Raw genomic sequence first — 17,097 nt, 5'->3', positions numbered from 1 at the left:
AATATTCAGTTGGCGGAAATAGGAGACTCCAAAAAATATCTGCGGCACCTCCCCTATTCAACCCTCTGGCGCTGACCAAAAAAAATTTGATTCTACCGAGACTTGAACTCGGGACCGCTTGTACGTCAAACAAACGTGCTAACCAACTACACCATAGAATCTGGTATAATACGTAGCTGGAACACGAACTGTACCGCTACCCAATCCGCCCTCATACCCTAAAATATCCCGTGTCGCCCGTAGAACTTAGAGTAAAAACCGCCTTCCGCGGATACTGGGCACGCCGCGCCACTCCACCCCCGGGCATATTATCCTGCCCCTTCCCGACCCCCGCTTCGCACAAAATTGGGTCCATACCTCCAACTCCGCCCGCGGCATCCTGGGCCAGAAGCTCGGCGCCCAGCGCGGCCGGTGCGTGCTCATTTCACGTCCTGTCCATTTCGCACTCTGAGCGGCTCACGCCCTGCACAGCGTGGGTGGTAGCGCTGATATGAAGTGTATATAAAGTGTATAACAGCATATAACAGTATATAATAGTATATACCAACACATAAAACCATATAACTACATATAACCCTCTGCAAAAATACTCATAACGCCCAAATACCCTACCCATCCTAACTGCGATTTCCATCAGCCGCCGTAGAATTCACTTTCCGCTCTTTTTCCGGCTCACGAAACCGTTCAAATTTAGGCCTGGAGGCAAAAATCATTTATACTTCACTATTTTCAACACATTCAATATCTGTCCAAAACTCTACAACTTCGCGGTCATCGCAAGGGGGTGTTTTGATGCTATTTGAATAATATAATTAAAATTCAGCCTAGACTAATGAACATATTTAAGGTCACAGGAATGTACAGAAGTTGCGTTTAAAGAGATGATGGTATGAGAGAATTTTATACTTTACTAATAAGGAGCGAAAAACCTTTGTTTTTTTCAATTTAGTTCAAATTCTGATAGGATTTACACGAATTTAGCAGAAAATTTGTTGTCGATTAAGCTTAAAACATTGCATAAAGACGAATTTAAACTGGTACTGTCATGTAATTTTGGGTAAAGAAATTATATTATATATACTGAAAGTCAACGAATTTGGATTTCATAATTAGCATTTGGGTTTCTTTTATAAGTACTAGTTCCTTTGAAAGGAATTATTTTTAATCATCTAAACTTCATAGATGGGCAGGGTGTGTGTTATGAGTTTAAATGGATAAATGACAATACCTATTTTCTCTGGATGGGCCTAGTTATCCAAGTAAAATTGTGCAAAATAATTAGTTTATATTTTTATGTAAAAATTGGACTTGATGGTTTATTTACAGTATTACACATATATTATTTTATTCAAATTATATATTATTATAAAATAATGCAAATCATATTTTAATAAATTATAGTAAGAATTAATAGCTTAAAAGGTTTTATTCAGTTAAGATATTTTTAAATATAAAATAGCATAAGTTATGAACCCATTACCCATTACTGCATCCCAATTTTCGATATATAAAGATAGTATATAAACTTAATAATCTTTTTTTCAATAGTAATGATTTTACCTAATTTAAGAAATATTATTTAATGTTTAATTTATGTATTAAATTTATACCAGAATAATATAGTACTAGATTTTATATATATATAATTATTATAAAGAAACCTATAAGTCGTTTTTTCTGTAAATATTACAATACTGATTTATATTAAATCCAGTTTATAAAAATTTGCAATTAAGATAGCCTTTAATAAAGTTTATATTAAGATAAAATATTGATACAATTAAAATCTACATACCTGTAGACCAATACAAATCAATAAATAAACAATATATGTTTTCATTTCATTATCTATTTTTAGATAAGGTTGCAATGTATTATATATATTCCTTAGAATGTTACTGTAAAGTTTATTTAAGTTTCAATATATAATATTTTTATTATCATGTTAAATCAAATAATTGCTGCTGTTTCTTCAGTTTCTGAGATTTTAATCGTCCTAAACTTTGATTTAAAAACCTTATTAGTAACAATTCTGATAATATAATTTATTACTAAGGCTTTTTATAATAAGAATGGAAGTGACCCTTAAACAAAATTAACTAAATAAGCTGATACATGTAGTTTAAAAACTACGTAACTCTCCTGGTGGTATAAACTGGGACAAGGTAGTGGCATAATTTCCTACTTACTCTAGATAATATATTTAAAATAAATATTATGGCTATGTGCGAAGGAATAAATGTAATGAACCAGAATTAGCACATAACCATAAATGGACAGATGACGAGAAAAACTAGCTCATAAATGCAGTATAATTATATGGTACGCAATGGATTAAAGTACAAAAGATACTGCCAAATTTTACATTAAGTCAGCTTAAAAATAAATACTCACAGTTGGATTAACGGTTAAAACCTTAAACGTAACAAAGGACAGATTTAAGCGAACTATTTCCTGTATATGATCGTTTAGATTCAGAGTTTTCCCTAATAGGCAATATATTCATTGATTGATTAAAAATAAATTATTACACTTATATTTTTAAAGTTATTGAGGTAAATTAAAGCTTCTCGTTATTATACTTCAAATTATATATAAATAATATTTATACTACTTAAAAATAAATTTATTATAGTTAAATTATGCCAGTTAGAACATTATTTATAACATTCATCCGAATAGTTTTAATATTTTTTTATACTTTTAATAAATATTTTGGATAATATATATAATTGTTAAATAAAATATCTGAATCTAAATAAAATAATCTTATGAGTCCAAAACTTCTAATTATCTAATATTTTAACAGTATCTAGTAACCTGTAATATTTCAAGCATTCATTAGTCTAGTACCGTAATTTCCTTTATTTCCCAAACACAACCATTCACATATACTCAAATTAGTTCAATTTCGTATTATAGCCATTTACACCCATTACACGCAGATGAAAGAAAGTCTAATCATACTTTTATAATCTAATCAAAATAGATTTTATACAACTTGATCTAGCAGCAATCTGCATCAAATTCATTCCCACTGCTTAAATTTCCTAGAATGATTGCTAACTCTTCTCATCTTTCCCAAAATTACCCAGCCAAATAATCCAAACCTCCTCACTTCTTCCGGTTCTCTTTCTTCACGCTCTTGCTACGCTTCTTCACGCGCCTTTTAATTGAAATTCCCTCTTTCTGCGCGTCCTCAAGTGTCCGGATAGTTTTCATGAGAACTGGATCCGCGCCTTAGAGATCTGGAACTGCATAGGAAAAGACACCTGGTTGCTCGAAGGGAAACACTGCGAATACGGGCGACTTGTATCGGGGCTGCTCGGCCATTTTAAATTTTGAATAAAATTATTATTATATAATAATAAAAACAATACTTATTGAAAGGTGATTCTATAAATGGTTCTGTCGAAATTAACATTTGGTTTACTGAATTCAATTAGGTTGTCGTGGTATTAAGATATAAGTATACAAATTTATAAATAAAAAGTAAAATAGTGTAAATATGTATTATTAATATATAATATGCTACAATTAGTACAATTTTAAAAGTGTATTGTTGAGGGGGGTTTAACCTACAAGGCTGATAGTATTCTGTTATAGATACTGTAAATTGGAATCCAAAAAATTATCCTAATCTTCTGAAATTCTAGTGAATTTTCTAATTTTTGGTAATTTGGATAAGTACATAAAAACGATTAAATTATTATATATTGCTTATTATGTATAAAAATTATGAGTTATAGTATAGTTTTTGCGCAAAATCTATCTTTTCCTTTCCACTTAAAAAAATGACTATTATATGATTATTATGTACTGATATCAGCTAAATATTCACACTCTGAATTTTGGCGCAAATTCCGCTCCCTCACAAATGAGAGAGTTAGTCCATATGCAAGTAGGCCAGTGCGGTAACCAGATTGGTGCCAAGTTCTGGGAGGTCATCTCCGACGAACACGGTATCGACCCCTCTGGCGAGTACCGCGGTGATTCCGAACTCCAGATCGAGCGTATCAACGTTTACTACAACGAGGCCACCGGTGGTAGATACGTCCCCCGTGCCGTCCTCGTCGATCTCGAGCCCGGAACCATGGACTCCGTCCGTGCCGGCCCCTTCGGTCAGCTTTTCCGCCCCGACAACTTCGTCTTCGGTCAATCCGGTGCCGGTAACAACTGGGCCAAGGGTCACTACACCGAAGGCGCTGAACTCGTCGACGCCGTTCTCGACACCGTCCGTAAGGAAGCCGAAGCCTGCGACTGCCTCCAGGGCTTCCAGCTCGTCCACTCCCTCGGTGGTGGTACCGGTTCCGGTATGGGAACCCTCCTCATGGCCAAGATCCGCGAGGAGTACCCCGACAGAATGATGTGCCCCTTCTCCATCGTTCCCTCCCCCAAGGTTTCCGACACGGTTGTCGAGCCCTACAACGCCACCCTCTCCGTCCACCAGTTGGTCGAGAACGCTGACGAAGTCTTCTGTATCGATAACGAGGCCCTCTACGACATCTGCTTCCGTACCCTCAAGCTCACCTGCCCCACCTATGGTGATCTCAACCATCTCGTCTCCCTCGTCATGTCCGGCATCACCTGCTGCCTCCGCTTCCCCGGTCAGCTCAACGCCGACCTCCGCAAGATTGCTGTCAATCTCGTACCCTTCCCCCGTCTCCACTTCTTTGTCGCTGGCTTCGCTCCCCTCACCTCCCGCGGCTCCCAGATCTATCGTGCTCTCACCGTTCCCGAACTCTTCTCCCAGATGTTCGACAACAAGAACATGATGGCTGCCTCCGACCCCCGTCACGGCCGTTATCTCACTTGCCTCACCCTCATCCGTGGTCGTGTATCGACCAAGGAAGTCGATGAGCAGGACCACAACATCCAGAACAAGAACTCCTCCTATTTCGTCGAGTGGATCCCCCGTAACATCATGGTTGGTATCTGCGATATCCCTCCCAGAGGTCTCAAGATGTCCGGTACCTTCATCGGTAACACCACCGCCATCCAGGAGCTCTTCAAGCGCGTTGGCGAGCAGTTCACTGCTATGTTCCGTAGAAAGGCTTTCCTCCACTGGTATACCGGTGAAGGCATGGACGAAATGGAATTCACCGAAGCCGAGTCCAACATGAACGATCTCATCTCCGAGTATCAGCAGTACCAGGACGCCTCCGTCGAGGAAGAAGGTGAAGGTGCCGAAGAAGAAGAAGGCATGGAAATGTGATCTTTTCTGTTTCATTATAAATGTGCACCGGTCAGTTAGCGGAAGTCGCTCGGCCGTGGGCTCACTGGATTACAAATTATGATCGTAGTAGGGGTGGTAGGTCTGTGAATGTGGACCCTGGGTTGAGCTCCTACCAGGACCCACATGACTAGGATCTCGCGCAGGTCAGATGGGAGGCTACGGCCGCGCGCTGTGCTCATGCGGTTATTTCAGCTCCGGTATCCAGCTGTACCCCGCTGCCGAGCCAGGCATGTGTGCTCGCACCTCGGCTAGGTAGCGAGTCAGCATGCAGCGGGAAGTCGTAACACAGCTAGGTTCCTCCCTGGCAGTGACTCTAGATACCACTTGGCGTCTCGACCGCCTGGGCGAGTAAGGTCTCGTGAATCTCACAGAAGCCCGCCATCCAGTTTGGTTATGCAGCTGTGATATCTCCGGGAGTACATTTTGCCACTCAGTACTAACTCGTGTATGGCCCTTGGTGGCCTGAGGAAGTATTCGCTGATGCCATTTTCAATCACTGCAATACTTTAACATTGCTGCCCGTGTCTCGAGAATCCGGCGAAAGTATCGATTTCGACATGGAGCGATGCACCCCATGGGCCCAGCGTACTATACGCGCCGCAGATGCAATGTAACAGGGAATCGGAAGAAAATTATGCGCCACTAAGCGCACTGTCTGTGCTGCGCACGCATGATTCACAGTCCTTAGTTGGTATATGTGCTGGGGCTTGCACCCGCATCTGTCAATCGTGCAGTAGCACTCCGGTGGTGCGCACTTAATGCTGCGGCTTCGTCCTGCACCTCGAGTGTCAGGCCATAACACTATGACGTGCCAACTAAGCATGTTGATGGGCTTCGAGCTGTCTGAAACACACACCAGGTCTGTCCAGAAAGCTGCCTAGCATTATCATCCCTATCCCATCTGCCTGAATATTTGCTTTCAGAAGACATGGAATTTCCCCAATATCTCCACTACCAGATGGAAACTACACCCTGCATGTGCGAGTACGGGCGCTATATAGTAGCTGGAAGTAGTGTAACAATGCGGACACCTGAAATTGGTGCATTACCAACCCCGATAACTGCTTTGTTGCTGAGACTATAGAATCAAGTGCGGGATGTACCACGCTAACGCTGTTCGATGACCAGTGCTTCTAGAAGGGATGCGTGTACGATATATTATATAAACCACGCTGAGTGCGAGGATTAGGAAACCGACGCAAGTTGCCCTTTGCATTATCTCTAGACAAGGATAGGTGCCAGAAAATATGAACTCACGAATGCGGGCGAGTGGCATGGCTGAGCACTGGATCCTGTTGTCTGCTGAATCTGCATCCTAGGAAACGCCTTGAGGTGTATTACTGCATTAAGCAATAGTGCTCCCCTTACGAATCATGACAGGCTGGAACATTCTGTGCGCAGGACGAGCGCTGAAGCAACTACGCGACGATTCCTAAAAGCTGAGAAGTTGTTGAGCCTGACCTGTATCCGCTGCATGCCTGCCTCAATTTGCATTCTGCGACGGAAAGTGTCTGCATATCCTAATTCTGTAGCGATTAGGCGCCTATACAACGCGATACTTCGCCACATAAGTGGTACTACCGCTTCAGCGGGATCTTCAGCAAATACCAGGGCGCTGCTCGGAATGCGTGGATGGAGATGCATGCTCCTATCACGATGCATGGTACACCTTAAAAATAAACGTGCCGAAGGATAGGCGTTCGGCAGTATGACAACCTAAAGCTATTCTGCCCCAAAGCTTCTTCTGCAACGTACCATAACTCCTCCTAAAAGTGCACAGATTCGTTTGGACTCGGCTTCAGACATAGGTAACAGGGCATACTGGCTGGACACAGTGAACCACCACGAATAATCCAGGAAGTCCCCACGTGAGTAGTGCTAGGGAGGTTCCTATGTTAACTAGGGTAGGTGAACCGGTTCTCCAGCTCACCACGCTGTTAAAGAAACCTGCGGCATCTGGTGTGATGGTTTGAGCAGACTGGCAGTGCAGTAGCTCAAAGAACAGACTAGACACCCACCACATGGTAGGCATCGTAGTTTCAGTAGGATACTAATGCTAGTCTCTGCAGCAGGTTTTGCTAGTTACTTCGTCCAGAAGAAGAAGAAGAAGAAGAAGGAAGCTGTGATGGCATCTCGTCATCATTCTTACGTGTTCAGGATAGCTGGTGAGTTAGTAAGTGTAGTTAACGATTTCAAGCGCCGGCTGCTGGATAAGTGAGATAGGGCAAACGGGCCATGCTGGCTCCCATCATCTGTGGCCAGCCAGGGCGGGTAACGGTGCTGGATGCTCACCTCTTTCGCACGATGTGGTGAGTTCGTTAAATCCCCAACTATAATATGTCAGGATTCAACATTGCGACATCGTTAGCCAGCAAGGTTGCCTACTGTCAACTATCCGCTGATCTAGTAGTAAGCTAGTGGGCTGCATAAAATCTGCAGTAAGGACCTCACCTGGCTCGGTAGAGAGGAATTTTGTTATGAGGTAGCCGCACCATCTCTCCTAATGCCCTGTATACTTATGTCCGGGTCACCTCAGCCAGGCCTAGTAGGATATGCCGTCCACGGTGGTAGATAACAGTACAAACTCCAGAACCGAGTTCTAATAATAGGCAAAGTACGAAGGAAGAACGTTTATCTGCCTGGTGGTGGCCTGAACCCTACAACCTATGCGGTGCTATTAGAATAATGATGCGCGTAAGAAGAACCTCCAAATCATACAGCGTGAAGCCTAAAGGTCGAGATACGCCATGGGGGTGCAGAGCTCGCACCAATACACGTCTCAGATGGACATATTTCCGCATCACCTCGCTGACTTTGACGTGCATCCTGCTACTCAGTGTGGTAGCACTCAAGGAATGCCGTACCTGGCGACCCTTTAATATTTCATACTAAATGTGCCCTCGGACTCTTCACCTAGAGGACTACCGATCACAAAAGCTAGAATATACTCCTTCAAGCCACCTATGCATAGACCGGCAGTGTTTGCAGAACACTGGTCCGACAAAGATGTCACTACCTTCCATCCTGCTTCCATCCTGGTCAAGATATTTTACTAGCAGGTGTCTCTAGCGCAGATAGCGCCTCTCTGAGAGGGCGTACCACCGGAGTGCTACTGCACGATTGACAGATGCGGGTGCAAGCCCCAGCACATATACCAACTAAGGACTGTGAATCATGCGTGCGCAGCACAGACAGTGCGCTTAGTGGCGCATAATTTTCTTCCGATTCCCTGTTACATTGCATCTGCGGCGCGTATAGTACGCTGGGCCCATGGGGTGCATCGCTCCATGTCGAAATCGATACTTTCGCCGGATTCTCGAGACACGGGCAGCAATGTTAAAGTATTGCAGTGATTGAAAATGGCATCAGCGAATACTTCCTCAGGCCACCAAGGGCCATACACGAGTTAGTACTGAGTGGCAAAATGTACTCCCGGAGATATCACAGCTGCATAACCAAACTGGATGGCGGGCTTCTGTGAGATTCACGAGACCTTACTCGCCCAGGCGGTCGAGACGCCAAGTGGTATCTAGAGTCACTGCCAGGGAGGAACCTAGCTGTGTTACGACTTCCCGCTGCATGCTGACTCGCTACCTAGCCGAGGTGCGAGCACACATGCCTGGCTCGGCAGCGGGGTACAGCTGGATACCGGAGCTGAAATAACCGCATGAGCACAGCGCGCGGCCGTAGCCTCCCATCTGACCTGCGCGAGATCCTAGTCATGTGGGTCCTGGTAGGAGCTCAACCCAGGGTCCACATTCACAGACCTACCACCCCTACTACGATCATAATTTGTAATCCAGTGAGCCCACGGCCGAGCGACTTCCGCTAACTGACCGGTGCACATTTATAATGAAACAGAAAAGATCACATTTCCATGCCTTCTTCTTCTTCGGCACCTTCACCTTCTTCCTCGACGGAGGCGTCCTGGTACTGCTGATACTCGGAGATGAGATCGTTCATGTTGGACTCGGCTTCGGTGAATTCCATTTCGTCCATGCCTTCACCGGTATACCAGTGGAGGAAAGCCTTTCTACGGAACATAGCAGTGAACTGCTCGCCAACGCGCTTGAAGAGCTCCTGGATGGCGGTGGTGTTACCGATGAAGGTACCGGACATCTTGAGACCTCTGGGAGGGATATCGCAGATACCAACCATGATGTTACGGGGGATCCACTCGACGAAATAGGAGGAGTTCTTGTTCTGGATGTTGTGGTCCTGCTCATCGACTTCCTTGGTCGATACACGACCACGGATGAGGGTGAGGCAAGTGAGATAACGGCCGTGACGGGGGTCGGAGGCAGCCATCATGTTCTTGTTGTCGAACATCTGGGAGAAGAGTTCGGGAACGGTGAGAGCACGATAGATCTGGGAGCCGCGGGAGGTGAGGGGAGCGAAGCCAGCGACAAAGAAGTGGAGACGGGGGAAGGGTACGAGATTGACAGCAATCTTGCGGAGGTCGGCGTTGAGCTGACCGGGGAAGCGGAGGCAGCAGGTGATGCCGGACATGACGAGGGAGACGAGATGGTTGAGATCACCATAGGTGGGGCAGGTGAGCTTGAGGGTACGGAAGCAGATGTCGTAGAGGGCCTCGTTATCGATACAGAAGACTTCGTCAGCGTTCTCGACCAACTGGTGGACGGAGAGGGTGGCGTTGTAGGGCTCGACAACCGTGTCGGAAACCTTGGGGGAGGGAACGATGGAGAAGGGGCACATCATTCTGTCGGGGTACTCCTCGCGGATCTTGGCCATGAGGAGGGTTCCCATACCGGAACCGGTACCACCACCGAGGGAGTGGACGAGCTGGAAGCCCTGGAGGCAGTCGCAGGCTTCGGCTTCCTTACGGACGGTGTCGAGAACGGCGTCGACGAGTTCAGCGCCTTCGGTGTAGTGACCCTTGGCCCAGTTGTTACCGGCACCGGATTGACCGAAGACGAAGTTGTCGGGGCGGAAAAGCTGACCGAAGGGGCCGGCACGGACGGAGTCCATGGTTCCGGGCTCGAGATCGACGAGGACGGCACGGGGGACGTATCTACCACCGGTGGCCTCGTTGTAGTAAACGTTGATACGCTCGATCTGGAGTTCGGAATCACCGCGGTACTCGCCAGAGGGGTCGATACCGTGTTCGTCGGAGATGACCTCCCAGAACTTGGCACCAATCTGGTTACCGCACTGGCCTGCTTAAATGTGAACCAACTCTCTCATTTGTGAGGGAGCGGATTTATTACTGAAATTTGGAGTGGTGGAGATTAACTGTTATCATTGGTATAATAATGCCAGCAGCGGCGCCCTCGCGCGGAATTCCGTGTAGTTTTCGGTTTTAGGGGAGCGGAAAATTCCGCCAAAATTATTATAGACATTCTGGAGCATAATATTCAGTTGGCGGAAATAGGAGACTCCAAAAAATATCTGCGGCACCTCCCCTATTCAACCCTCTGGCGCTGACCAAAAAAAATTTGATTCTACCGAGACTTGAACTCGGGACCGCTTGTACGTCAAACAAACGTGCTAACCAACTACACCATAGAATCTGGTATAATACGTAGCTGGAACACGAACTGTACCGCTACCCAATCCGCCCTCATACCCTAAAATATCCCGTGTCGCCCGTAGAACTTAGAGTAAAAACCGCCTTCCGCGGATACTGGGCACGCCGCGCCACTCCACCCCCGGGCATATTATCCTGCCCCTTCCCGACCCCCGCTTCGCACAAAATTGGGTCCATACCTCCAACTCCGCCCGCGGCATCCTGGGCCAGAAGCTCGGCGCCCAGCGCGGCCGGTGCGTGCTCATTTCACGTCCTGTCCATTTCGCACTCTGAGCGGCTCACGCCCTGCACAGCGTGGGTGGTAGCGCAGATATGAAGTGTATATAAAGTGTATAACAGCATATAATAGTATATAAAGTGTATAACAGCATATAAAACCATATAAAACCATATAACTACATATAACCCTTTGCAAAAATACTCATAACGCCCAAATACCCTACCCATCCTAACTGCGATTTCCATCGGCCGCCGTAGAATTCACTTTCCGCTCCTTTTCGTCCCTTCCTTTTCCGCTCCTTTTCCGGCTCACGAAACCGTTCAAATTTCGGTCTGGATGCAAAATTTGGAAGGATTGGCGCGAATTTAGGGGCTTGAGATGTTATTTTGCGGCCTAGATTGGTCATGCTGCATATTGCTAAATTGACGTATGGGGAATGCGGCTATATGTGCTCAGAAATGGGGATTTGCAGTAGTGCCAAAATGACTAATTGCGCATGTTTTGGTGCATTTTGGTGCATTTTGAGTTGATTTTGTTATTGAATACAAATTAAGATTTGTGGTAGTCTAAGATTGATTTTATGTTTAATATTTTAACTAATAAACTTTTAAGCTAGAAACTCGAAACAAAATTTCGGTTTATTACAATTTAAGCAATTAAAATATTTTAGTGTGGAAGAGGAATTAGATTATATAAAGATATAATAATGGTGATAAGTAATTCTACATTTCGCTAAAATGGGAACACAGACATCAAAGTTTGCACGGATTTAAATAATATTAAACTAAGAAATAGACAAGAATTTATATGATAAGTAGCGCGATTAGTTTATTTCTACTACAGTAGCAGATACAGCTATTAGTGGAATGGTGAGCAAAGATGAATCTAGGTTTTTGTACTAGTCTGTTTTTTGAGCTTATTCGATATGTGCTTAATCTTAAGAGATGGTTAAATTAGTGATAATATTTTATTGTTTTGTCATAAAATTCGTTTTCTGTGACATATCTAAAACTATCCCCATGTGCATCTGGAATATAAAATAATATATCATAATACACATATTGAATAATTTGATGTAGATACGTTTTTGTTGTTTTTTAATATATTATAAATACTTTATATATTTTTCGCTCCAAATTCCTTTAAAAATGGACTAAGATTTATGTTCCCCAATCCCTATCAAGGACTATAAAAAGTCTTCAGCTCTCAAACCTGGTGTAAAACCATCATATCTAAAGAAATCTAACCTTACACAGGCTGGAAGTGAAATATAAGTATTTAGCAGTGAACTATTTGAAAATGACAAATTGATGTTGGAAGATTTGAAGTGATATTATCCATTAACTCGTTATTATCAAACCTTAGACCTCATTAATCCTCTGTTAGTAAATAATCTAGTAATTTAAAATAACTCTACAATAATATATAAATATCATTATGAGTAAATTTACCATTCCACCTTTCCTCTAAAATGTCAATGAATGTTCGTCGCTTGCAGAAAGAACTAAAAGAACTTCGTGAAGATCCACCAGCTAATTGTTCTGGTGGACCAATTGGTGATGATTTATCACACTGGTAGGCCTGCATTGTAGGCCCAGCTGATACTCCCTATGAAGGTGGTGTATTTAAACTTGCATTATCATTCCCATCTGATTATCCTATTAAGCCTCCTAGAATTACATTTGATACGCAAATTCTGCATCCTAATGTTTCTACAGATGGTGCTATATGTTTAGATATCCTTAAAAAAGAATGGTCCCCAGTATTTACAGTCTCTAGAGTTTTACTATCAATTTGTTCATTACTTGATGACCCAAATCCAAACGATCCATTGAATGGCGATGCTGCTAGAATGATGAAATCTGATATGCCTACTTATGAAAAAACTGTCAAAGAGTGGGTTTAAAAATATGCTAAAATGGAGTGAAACTAGCCCAATTATCTATTAATATCTTTTACTTTTAAAGTTTCTTAATACCTCATACATCTTTATATACCAAATAAAAGCATAACTAATTTTTAAAATTAAGTAAATTTTTTATCAACAATATACTTATATTGTTTTAGAAATTATTTTTTTGTTTATATACTAAGTTATATTTAGATATTATATGACTTACACGAGAAGTATAATTATGTATAATATTTTTACACTTCTGCTTTATTATATATACGTCTATATTATCTTGTATAATATTATTTCTACATTATTGTTTATTTAGTATAGTTTTAATTATATGAAGTTTAGATATCTTTAATAATCCAATGAAGAAAATATAACTTGATATAAATTAAATATTAATTATTAATATTTACGTTTCTAAATAATGACCTCACTATCGATTGCGGAGCAAATGTTTAAAACATCATTATCAAAGGTAAATGTACGTTCACAAAAGCACTAATAAATGCTTCCTCCTATGATATCGTAGTAAGAATAGCATCTATATAGCTATATTTAACATATTCCAAATGATTTCTTCAAACCCCAAATAAACTCTAAGGGGGACAGTTTAGAGTTAAGTAAAAGCTGTGAAATTTTTTTGCTTAATAGTAAAATGAGGGAAAGTGCGGACGATACGTAAGCAAGAGTATAAACGATTGATAGACTTTTAGAGGACCGTTTAGTTAAGTGATTGAATAAAGATATTTTCTGCACTATTAATTACTAACTAACCTGGCAAATGGCTTACAATATTCATCCAAATATATATGTACTCTGGATAAGTTTACTTGTAACCTTTAATAATTTTATAGTATATAAATAATGAGTTTATTTACCATAAAATCTTCAAGTAAATAATTACTATACACGAAAAACTGATTATCATACAATATCTAGATCATTTTAAATCTGAGTTTTTTGAAAGTATACAAATATTACCAAAAAAACCATATTTATTAAATATTAAGAATAATGTTTTGCCGACTTTAAAGGTTACTTATAACTATAATATATTCAAACAAAAATACCTGTTCTAGGAATCGAACCAAGGACCGACAGAACTTCAGTCTGACGCTCTACCATCTGAGCTAAACAGGCATAAAAATTATACTTAATCACAACTTTATTTAACTTGCCATATTATACTTTATATAATATACGCTAATATACCAAATACATCTTTCCCACCACTTCGCCTCTAAAATGTCCCAGCGCAGGAGATACCCTACAGCGTCCACGCAGCAGCTAGCCGCGCCTGTTTTTGCCCCCGAATCGGAAGCTGCCCCCCAGCAATAATTTACGCCCCAATAACTTAACCCCCCAATAACCACATCCCCCTACTAACTTACTGCCCAAACAGCCCCCCAATCTTCCCAATTTAACCCCCAAACACTCTCCCAGCCTTCCTTTAACCCCCAAATCGACCCCCAACCTTCCCAATTTAACCCGTAATTTAACCCCCAATCTTCATTTAACCAGCAATTTAACCCCCAATTTAACCCCCAAATAACCCCCCAAATCGACCCCCAATCTTCATTTAACCCCCAAATCGACCCCCAAACACTCCCCCAACCCACCTCCCTCACCCAAATCCTAACCAGCGAAACAGCAAATTATTACACCGAAAACCCCAGAAAAACCTTCGCTCCAAAAACCTCGAATTTGCTGCAATTCACGCACTCCATTTTTCCCGTTTCGGGGCAGCAGCTGGCCGCATTTTCGCTCCCCGCGGGGCTCATTTTCAGCCCAAACCGTCAGGTTTCGAGCCTCGCAAACTTCAACAAAGAGCTGAAAATCAACCCTCCGCGATGCCACAACTGCAAGGCGTACGCGAATTGCTACTCGAAATTCACGTCTTCAGGCCGCCACATTTGCGCACTTTGTGGAGTGGAAACTCAATTTGAATTTGAATTCGAACGAATTTGCAAAAATGCTGAAAATCGGCTCCAGAGGCCGGAATTTCAATTTGAGGCGTACCAGATTCAGGCGCCCGAAATTTACCGGGTGCGAAAATGCGAAACTTTTCAGGTTCTGACGTTCATTTTCGATATTTCGAGCCTTCAGGATTTCGCGTAACACGTCCAAATCGTCGAAAATCAGCTTTTAGAATTCTTGAAAATGGAGGTTAAGGTCATGGTAATGTTCATTTTAGCGAATAATAATGTGCATTATTGTTTGGTCAAAAATAACAATTTCGAAATTTGCTCGGTGCCTGACGTCGAAAGCAGCTACATTCCGGCGCCCAGGGACTTGATTGTGTCGCTTTAGCAGCGTAAAAATGCGATTTTCTCGCTGCTTCAGAACCTGCATAATATAGCTAAGTCATTGTATAATAATGCTAATAATTGCGTTTTTTCGGCGCTCGAAAATGCACAAAAATGCATGTAAAGCGTTGGTGGGAAGATCATTTTGTTCCTTCACAACAATTGCACGCTTGGCAAAGGGGCTTTTAAGCCGGTTTAAGGCGATGTCAAGCAGCAATTTAAGCCGTAAATTGAGTACACCGAACTCGCCACAAAATGTGCTTTAAATTATATATAAGTCAATGTATTCGTTTTTAACCACTCCATCGACTTAAACTCGCTAAGCGAGATCTGCAGGCTCTCAAGCGGCCGCATTTACTCCATTAAAGACTATTAGACGAATCTGAACTCGCATTTAAGCGCTCTTTTGACGCAGGAAGTCGCGCTGGAGGCCTGTGTCAGAATGCGCTGCTCCACAGGAATCGAGATAAAGTATTTCTTCGGAAAAGGCCATTTCGGAAGCCAGAATTTGATCAACCTGAGCCAGTGCCAACCAGAGGACACGTTTGGCGCCGAAATCGCAATCAGAGATGGTTTCAAAATGGGCCAAAATGTCTATTTTTAGCTCAGTTTTTTGTACACCGATTTACATAATAATCGATATATTAAAGTTATCACGAAAAAGGTGAAAATCGGCTCTACCGTAGAATTTTTCAATTCCGTTATATCAAATAACCTGATTTTGCTAATCAGCAAAAAGCTGAGTCTGAGTATTAAGCAGGAGACGTACATTTCGAGCGAGAATGTGACGTATTTGACGGGGGACGTAAACAAGTCAAAAGTGAAGGGTTCGCTCTCGTCGAATAACGGCTTCACGGCGTTCCTGGATGGCTTCATGGGCTCCATTGCGCAGACTTTTAAGAGTTACGCATTTTTGAACAATTTCGCTTCTTTGAATTAGTTTAATACTGATTATAATATAATAATGTATTATTGCTTTTTACTGTAGAAATGTATACTTTTGAAACCGTAAAATTGCGTATTAATATATAATAGAATATGTTTCGCATCGTAATTGGAGTGGTTCGATTTTGAAGAACTCAAATTTAATATATAGCATATTATATTTGATTATTCACTGAAAAGCATAGCGCTGAACGCAGATTTTATCGAGAAGCAGGGGATTTATGTTGCGTCAAATTATGACGAAATTCTTGTTTTCTTTGGCGAGGGGTTGCAGATGTCGCAAATTGAGCCTTTTGTGCTCGATTTTGATTAAGAAAAGAAGATGCAGATTGGAGTGGAAAACGAATATCAAACTCACATTCAAAGTATTGTTAATAATATATAATAATATAGGTCGCTTCCAGTTTACGGGATTTGCGGTGCCGGAAGGTTCAAAAATGAGTTTTTGAGGTGTCTGGTGGAGAGTAGGATTGACGGGATGGGATATGTCGATTATTAGAGAGTTTTAGCTGTTAATATAGGAAAGGATTGATTTAAGTTAATAATACAATATTATATAATAATAATAATAATAATAATAACTATTAATATATTATTATTATTATACTATTTAATACCTAAAATTTATCCAGAAAAATCATATTTAAAATATATAATAATGCCCCATTTAACATCATCACCCACTCCAAATTTTGCTGATTTCTTGCAGAATTTACCCTTTCGCGCGATTTTCGCACGCCGCAAAACGATGAAATTCCTCTTTAATTCAGCGCTGCAAACGCTGCAAATTAGCTCCAAGAACCCGTTTTTCGTGCCCAAAACCTTACCGTCTCATCGCGCCGATTTTGCCCTAAACGCATTTTACGACATTTTCAAGGAAAGGAAAAACCAATTCCGGGTGATTCCTAGCAGAATATTATGAGTAGTTATATCAATTCC

At 41.9% G+C, this 17,097-nt stretch overlaps 12 protein-coding genes and 3 non-coding genes across 15 annotated transcripts; 8 read left to right on the top strand and 7 right to left on the bottom strand. All coding sequences in view use genetic code 6, as the record gives it.

The window, feature by feature from the left end:
- Positions 1-87: 87 nt before the first annotated feature.
- On the bottom strand, positions 88-161 carry SS50377_t20149. The gene has a single exon. It is a non-coding gene; the product is annotated as a tRNA-Val (tRNA).
- A 1,911-nt stretch (positions 162-2,072) lies between these two features.
- On the top strand, positions 2,073-2,513 carry SS50377_28701 (Myb-like DNA-binding domain-containing protein; the record flags this gene model as incomplete). Its single annotated transcript, XM_067912458.1, has 1 exon — positions 2,073-2,513. One exon carries the CDS (start codon positions 2,073-2,075, stop codon positions 2,511-2,513), a length of 441 nt encoding a protein of 146 aa, XP_067760515.1.
- Positions 2,514-3,114: 601 nt separating this feature from the next.
- On the bottom strand, positions 3,115-3,333 carry SS50377_28700 (uncharacterized protein; the record flags this gene model as incomplete). Its single annotated transcript, XM_067912457.1, has 1 exon — positions 3,115-3,333. One exon carries the CDS (start codon positions 3,331-3,333, stop codon positions 3,115-3,117), a length of 219 nt encoding a protein of 72 aa, XP_067760514.1.
- Positions 3,334-3,877: 544 nt separating this feature from the next.
- Positions 3,878-5,215, top strand: SS50377_28699 (beta-tubulin; the record flags this gene model as incomplete). Its single annotated transcript, XM_067912456.1, has 1 exon — positions 3,878-5,215. The coding sequence occupies one exon, from the start codon at positions 3,878-3,880 to the stop codon at positions 5,213-5,215; it is 1,338 nt and encodes a 445-aa protein (XP_067760513.1).
- A 20-nt stretch (positions 5,216-5,235) lies between these two features.
- On the top strand, positions 5,236-5,547 carry SS50377_28698 (uncharacterized protein; the record flags this gene model as incomplete). Its single annotated transcript, XM_067912455.1, has 1 exon — positions 5,236-5,547. One exon carries the CDS (start codon positions 5,236-5,238, stop codon positions 5,545-5,547), a length of 312 nt encoding a protein of 103 aa, XP_067760512.1.
- Positions 5,548-8,771: 3,224 nt separating this feature from the next.
- SS50377_28697 (uncharacterized protein) lies at positions 8,772-9,083 on the bottom strand (the record flags this gene model as incomplete). The annotated part of the gene is made up of 1 exon (XM_067912454.1): positions 8,772-9,083. One exon carries the CDS (start codon positions 9,081-9,083, stop codon positions 8,772-8,774), a length of 312 nt encoding a protein of 103 aa, XP_067760511.1.
- A 20-nt stretch (positions 9,084-9,103) lies between these two features.
- SS50377_28696 (beta-tubulin) lies at positions 9,104-10,441 on the bottom strand (the record flags this gene model as incomplete). The annotated part of the gene is made up of 1 exon (XM_067912453.1): positions 9,104-10,441. One exon carries the CDS (start codon positions 10,439-10,441, stop codon positions 9,104-9,106), a length of 1,338 nt encoding a protein of 445 aa, XP_067760510.1.
- Positions 10,442-10,693: 252 nt separating this feature from the next.
- On the bottom strand, positions 10,694-10,767 carry SS50377_t20148. The gene has a single exon. It is a non-coding gene; the product is annotated as a tRNA-Val (tRNA).
- A 295-nt stretch (positions 10,768-11,062) lies between these two features.
- SS50377_28695 (uncharacterized protein) lies at positions 11,063-11,524 on the bottom strand (the record flags this gene model as incomplete). The annotated part of the gene is made up of 1 exon (XM_067912452.1): positions 11,063-11,524. The coding sequence occupies one exon, from the start codon at positions 11,522-11,524 to the stop codon at positions 11,063-11,065; it is 462 nt and encodes a 153-aa protein (XP_067760509.1).
- Positions 11,525-11,741: 217 nt separating this feature from the next.
- Positions 11,742-11,918, top strand: SS50377_28694 (uncharacterized protein; the record flags this gene model as incomplete). The annotated part of the gene is made up of 1 exon (XM_067912451.1): positions 11,742-11,918. One exon carries the CDS (start codon positions 11,742-11,744, stop codon positions 11,916-11,918), a length of 177 nt encoding a protein of 58 aa, XP_067760508.1.
- Positions 11,919-12,152: 234 nt separating this feature from the next.
- SS50377_28693 (uncharacterized protein) lies at positions 12,153-12,335 on the top strand (the record flags this gene model as incomplete). The annotated part of the gene is made up of 1 exon (XM_067912450.1): positions 12,153-12,335. The coding sequence occupies one exon, from the start codon at positions 12,153-12,155 to the stop codon at positions 12,333-12,335; it is 183 nt and encodes a 60-aa protein (XP_067760507.1).
- A 140-nt stretch (positions 12,336-12,475) lies between these two features.
- On the top strand, positions 12,476-12,931 carry SS50377_28692 (Ubiquitin-conjugating enzyme E2; the record flags this gene model as incomplete). Its single annotated transcript, XM_067912449.1, has 1 exon — positions 12,476-12,931. One exon carries the CDS (start codon positions 12,476-12,478, stop codon positions 12,929-12,931), a length of 456 nt encoding a protein of 151 aa, XP_067760506.1.
- A 400-nt stretch (positions 12,932-13,331) lies between these two features.
- On the top strand, positions 13,332-13,640 carry SS50377_28691 (uncharacterized protein; the record flags this gene model as incomplete). Its single annotated transcript, XM_067912448.1, has 1 exon — positions 13,332-13,640. One exon carries the CDS (start codon positions 13,332-13,334, stop codon positions 13,638-13,640), a length of 309 nt encoding a protein of 102 aa, XP_067760505.1.
- A 334-nt stretch (positions 13,641-13,974) lies between these two features.
- Positions 13,975-14,047, bottom strand: SS50377_t20147. The gene has a single exon. It is a non-coding gene; the product is annotated as a tRNA-Phe (tRNA).
- A 105-nt stretch (positions 14,048-14,152) lies between these two features.
- On the top strand, positions 14,153-16,690 carry SS50377_28690 (Sec24; the record flags this gene model as incomplete). The annotated part of the gene is made up of 1 exon (XM_067912447.1): positions 14,153-16,690. One exon carries the CDS (start codon positions 14,153-14,155, stop codon positions 16,688-16,690), a length of 2,538 nt encoding a protein of 845 aa, XP_067760504.1.
- Positions 16,691-17,097: the final 407 nt, after the last annotated feature.

The sequence above is a fragment of the Spironucleus salmonicida genome, chromosome 9, assembly GCF_000497125.1.
Source record: "Spironucleus salmonicida strain ATCC 50377 chromosome 9, whole genome shotgun sequence".
NCBI classification, from domain to species: Eukaryota; Fornicata; order Diplomonadida; family Hexamitidae; genus Spironucleus; species Spironucleus salmonicida.
This window is presented reverse-complemented; position numbering and strand designations above follow the sequence as displayed.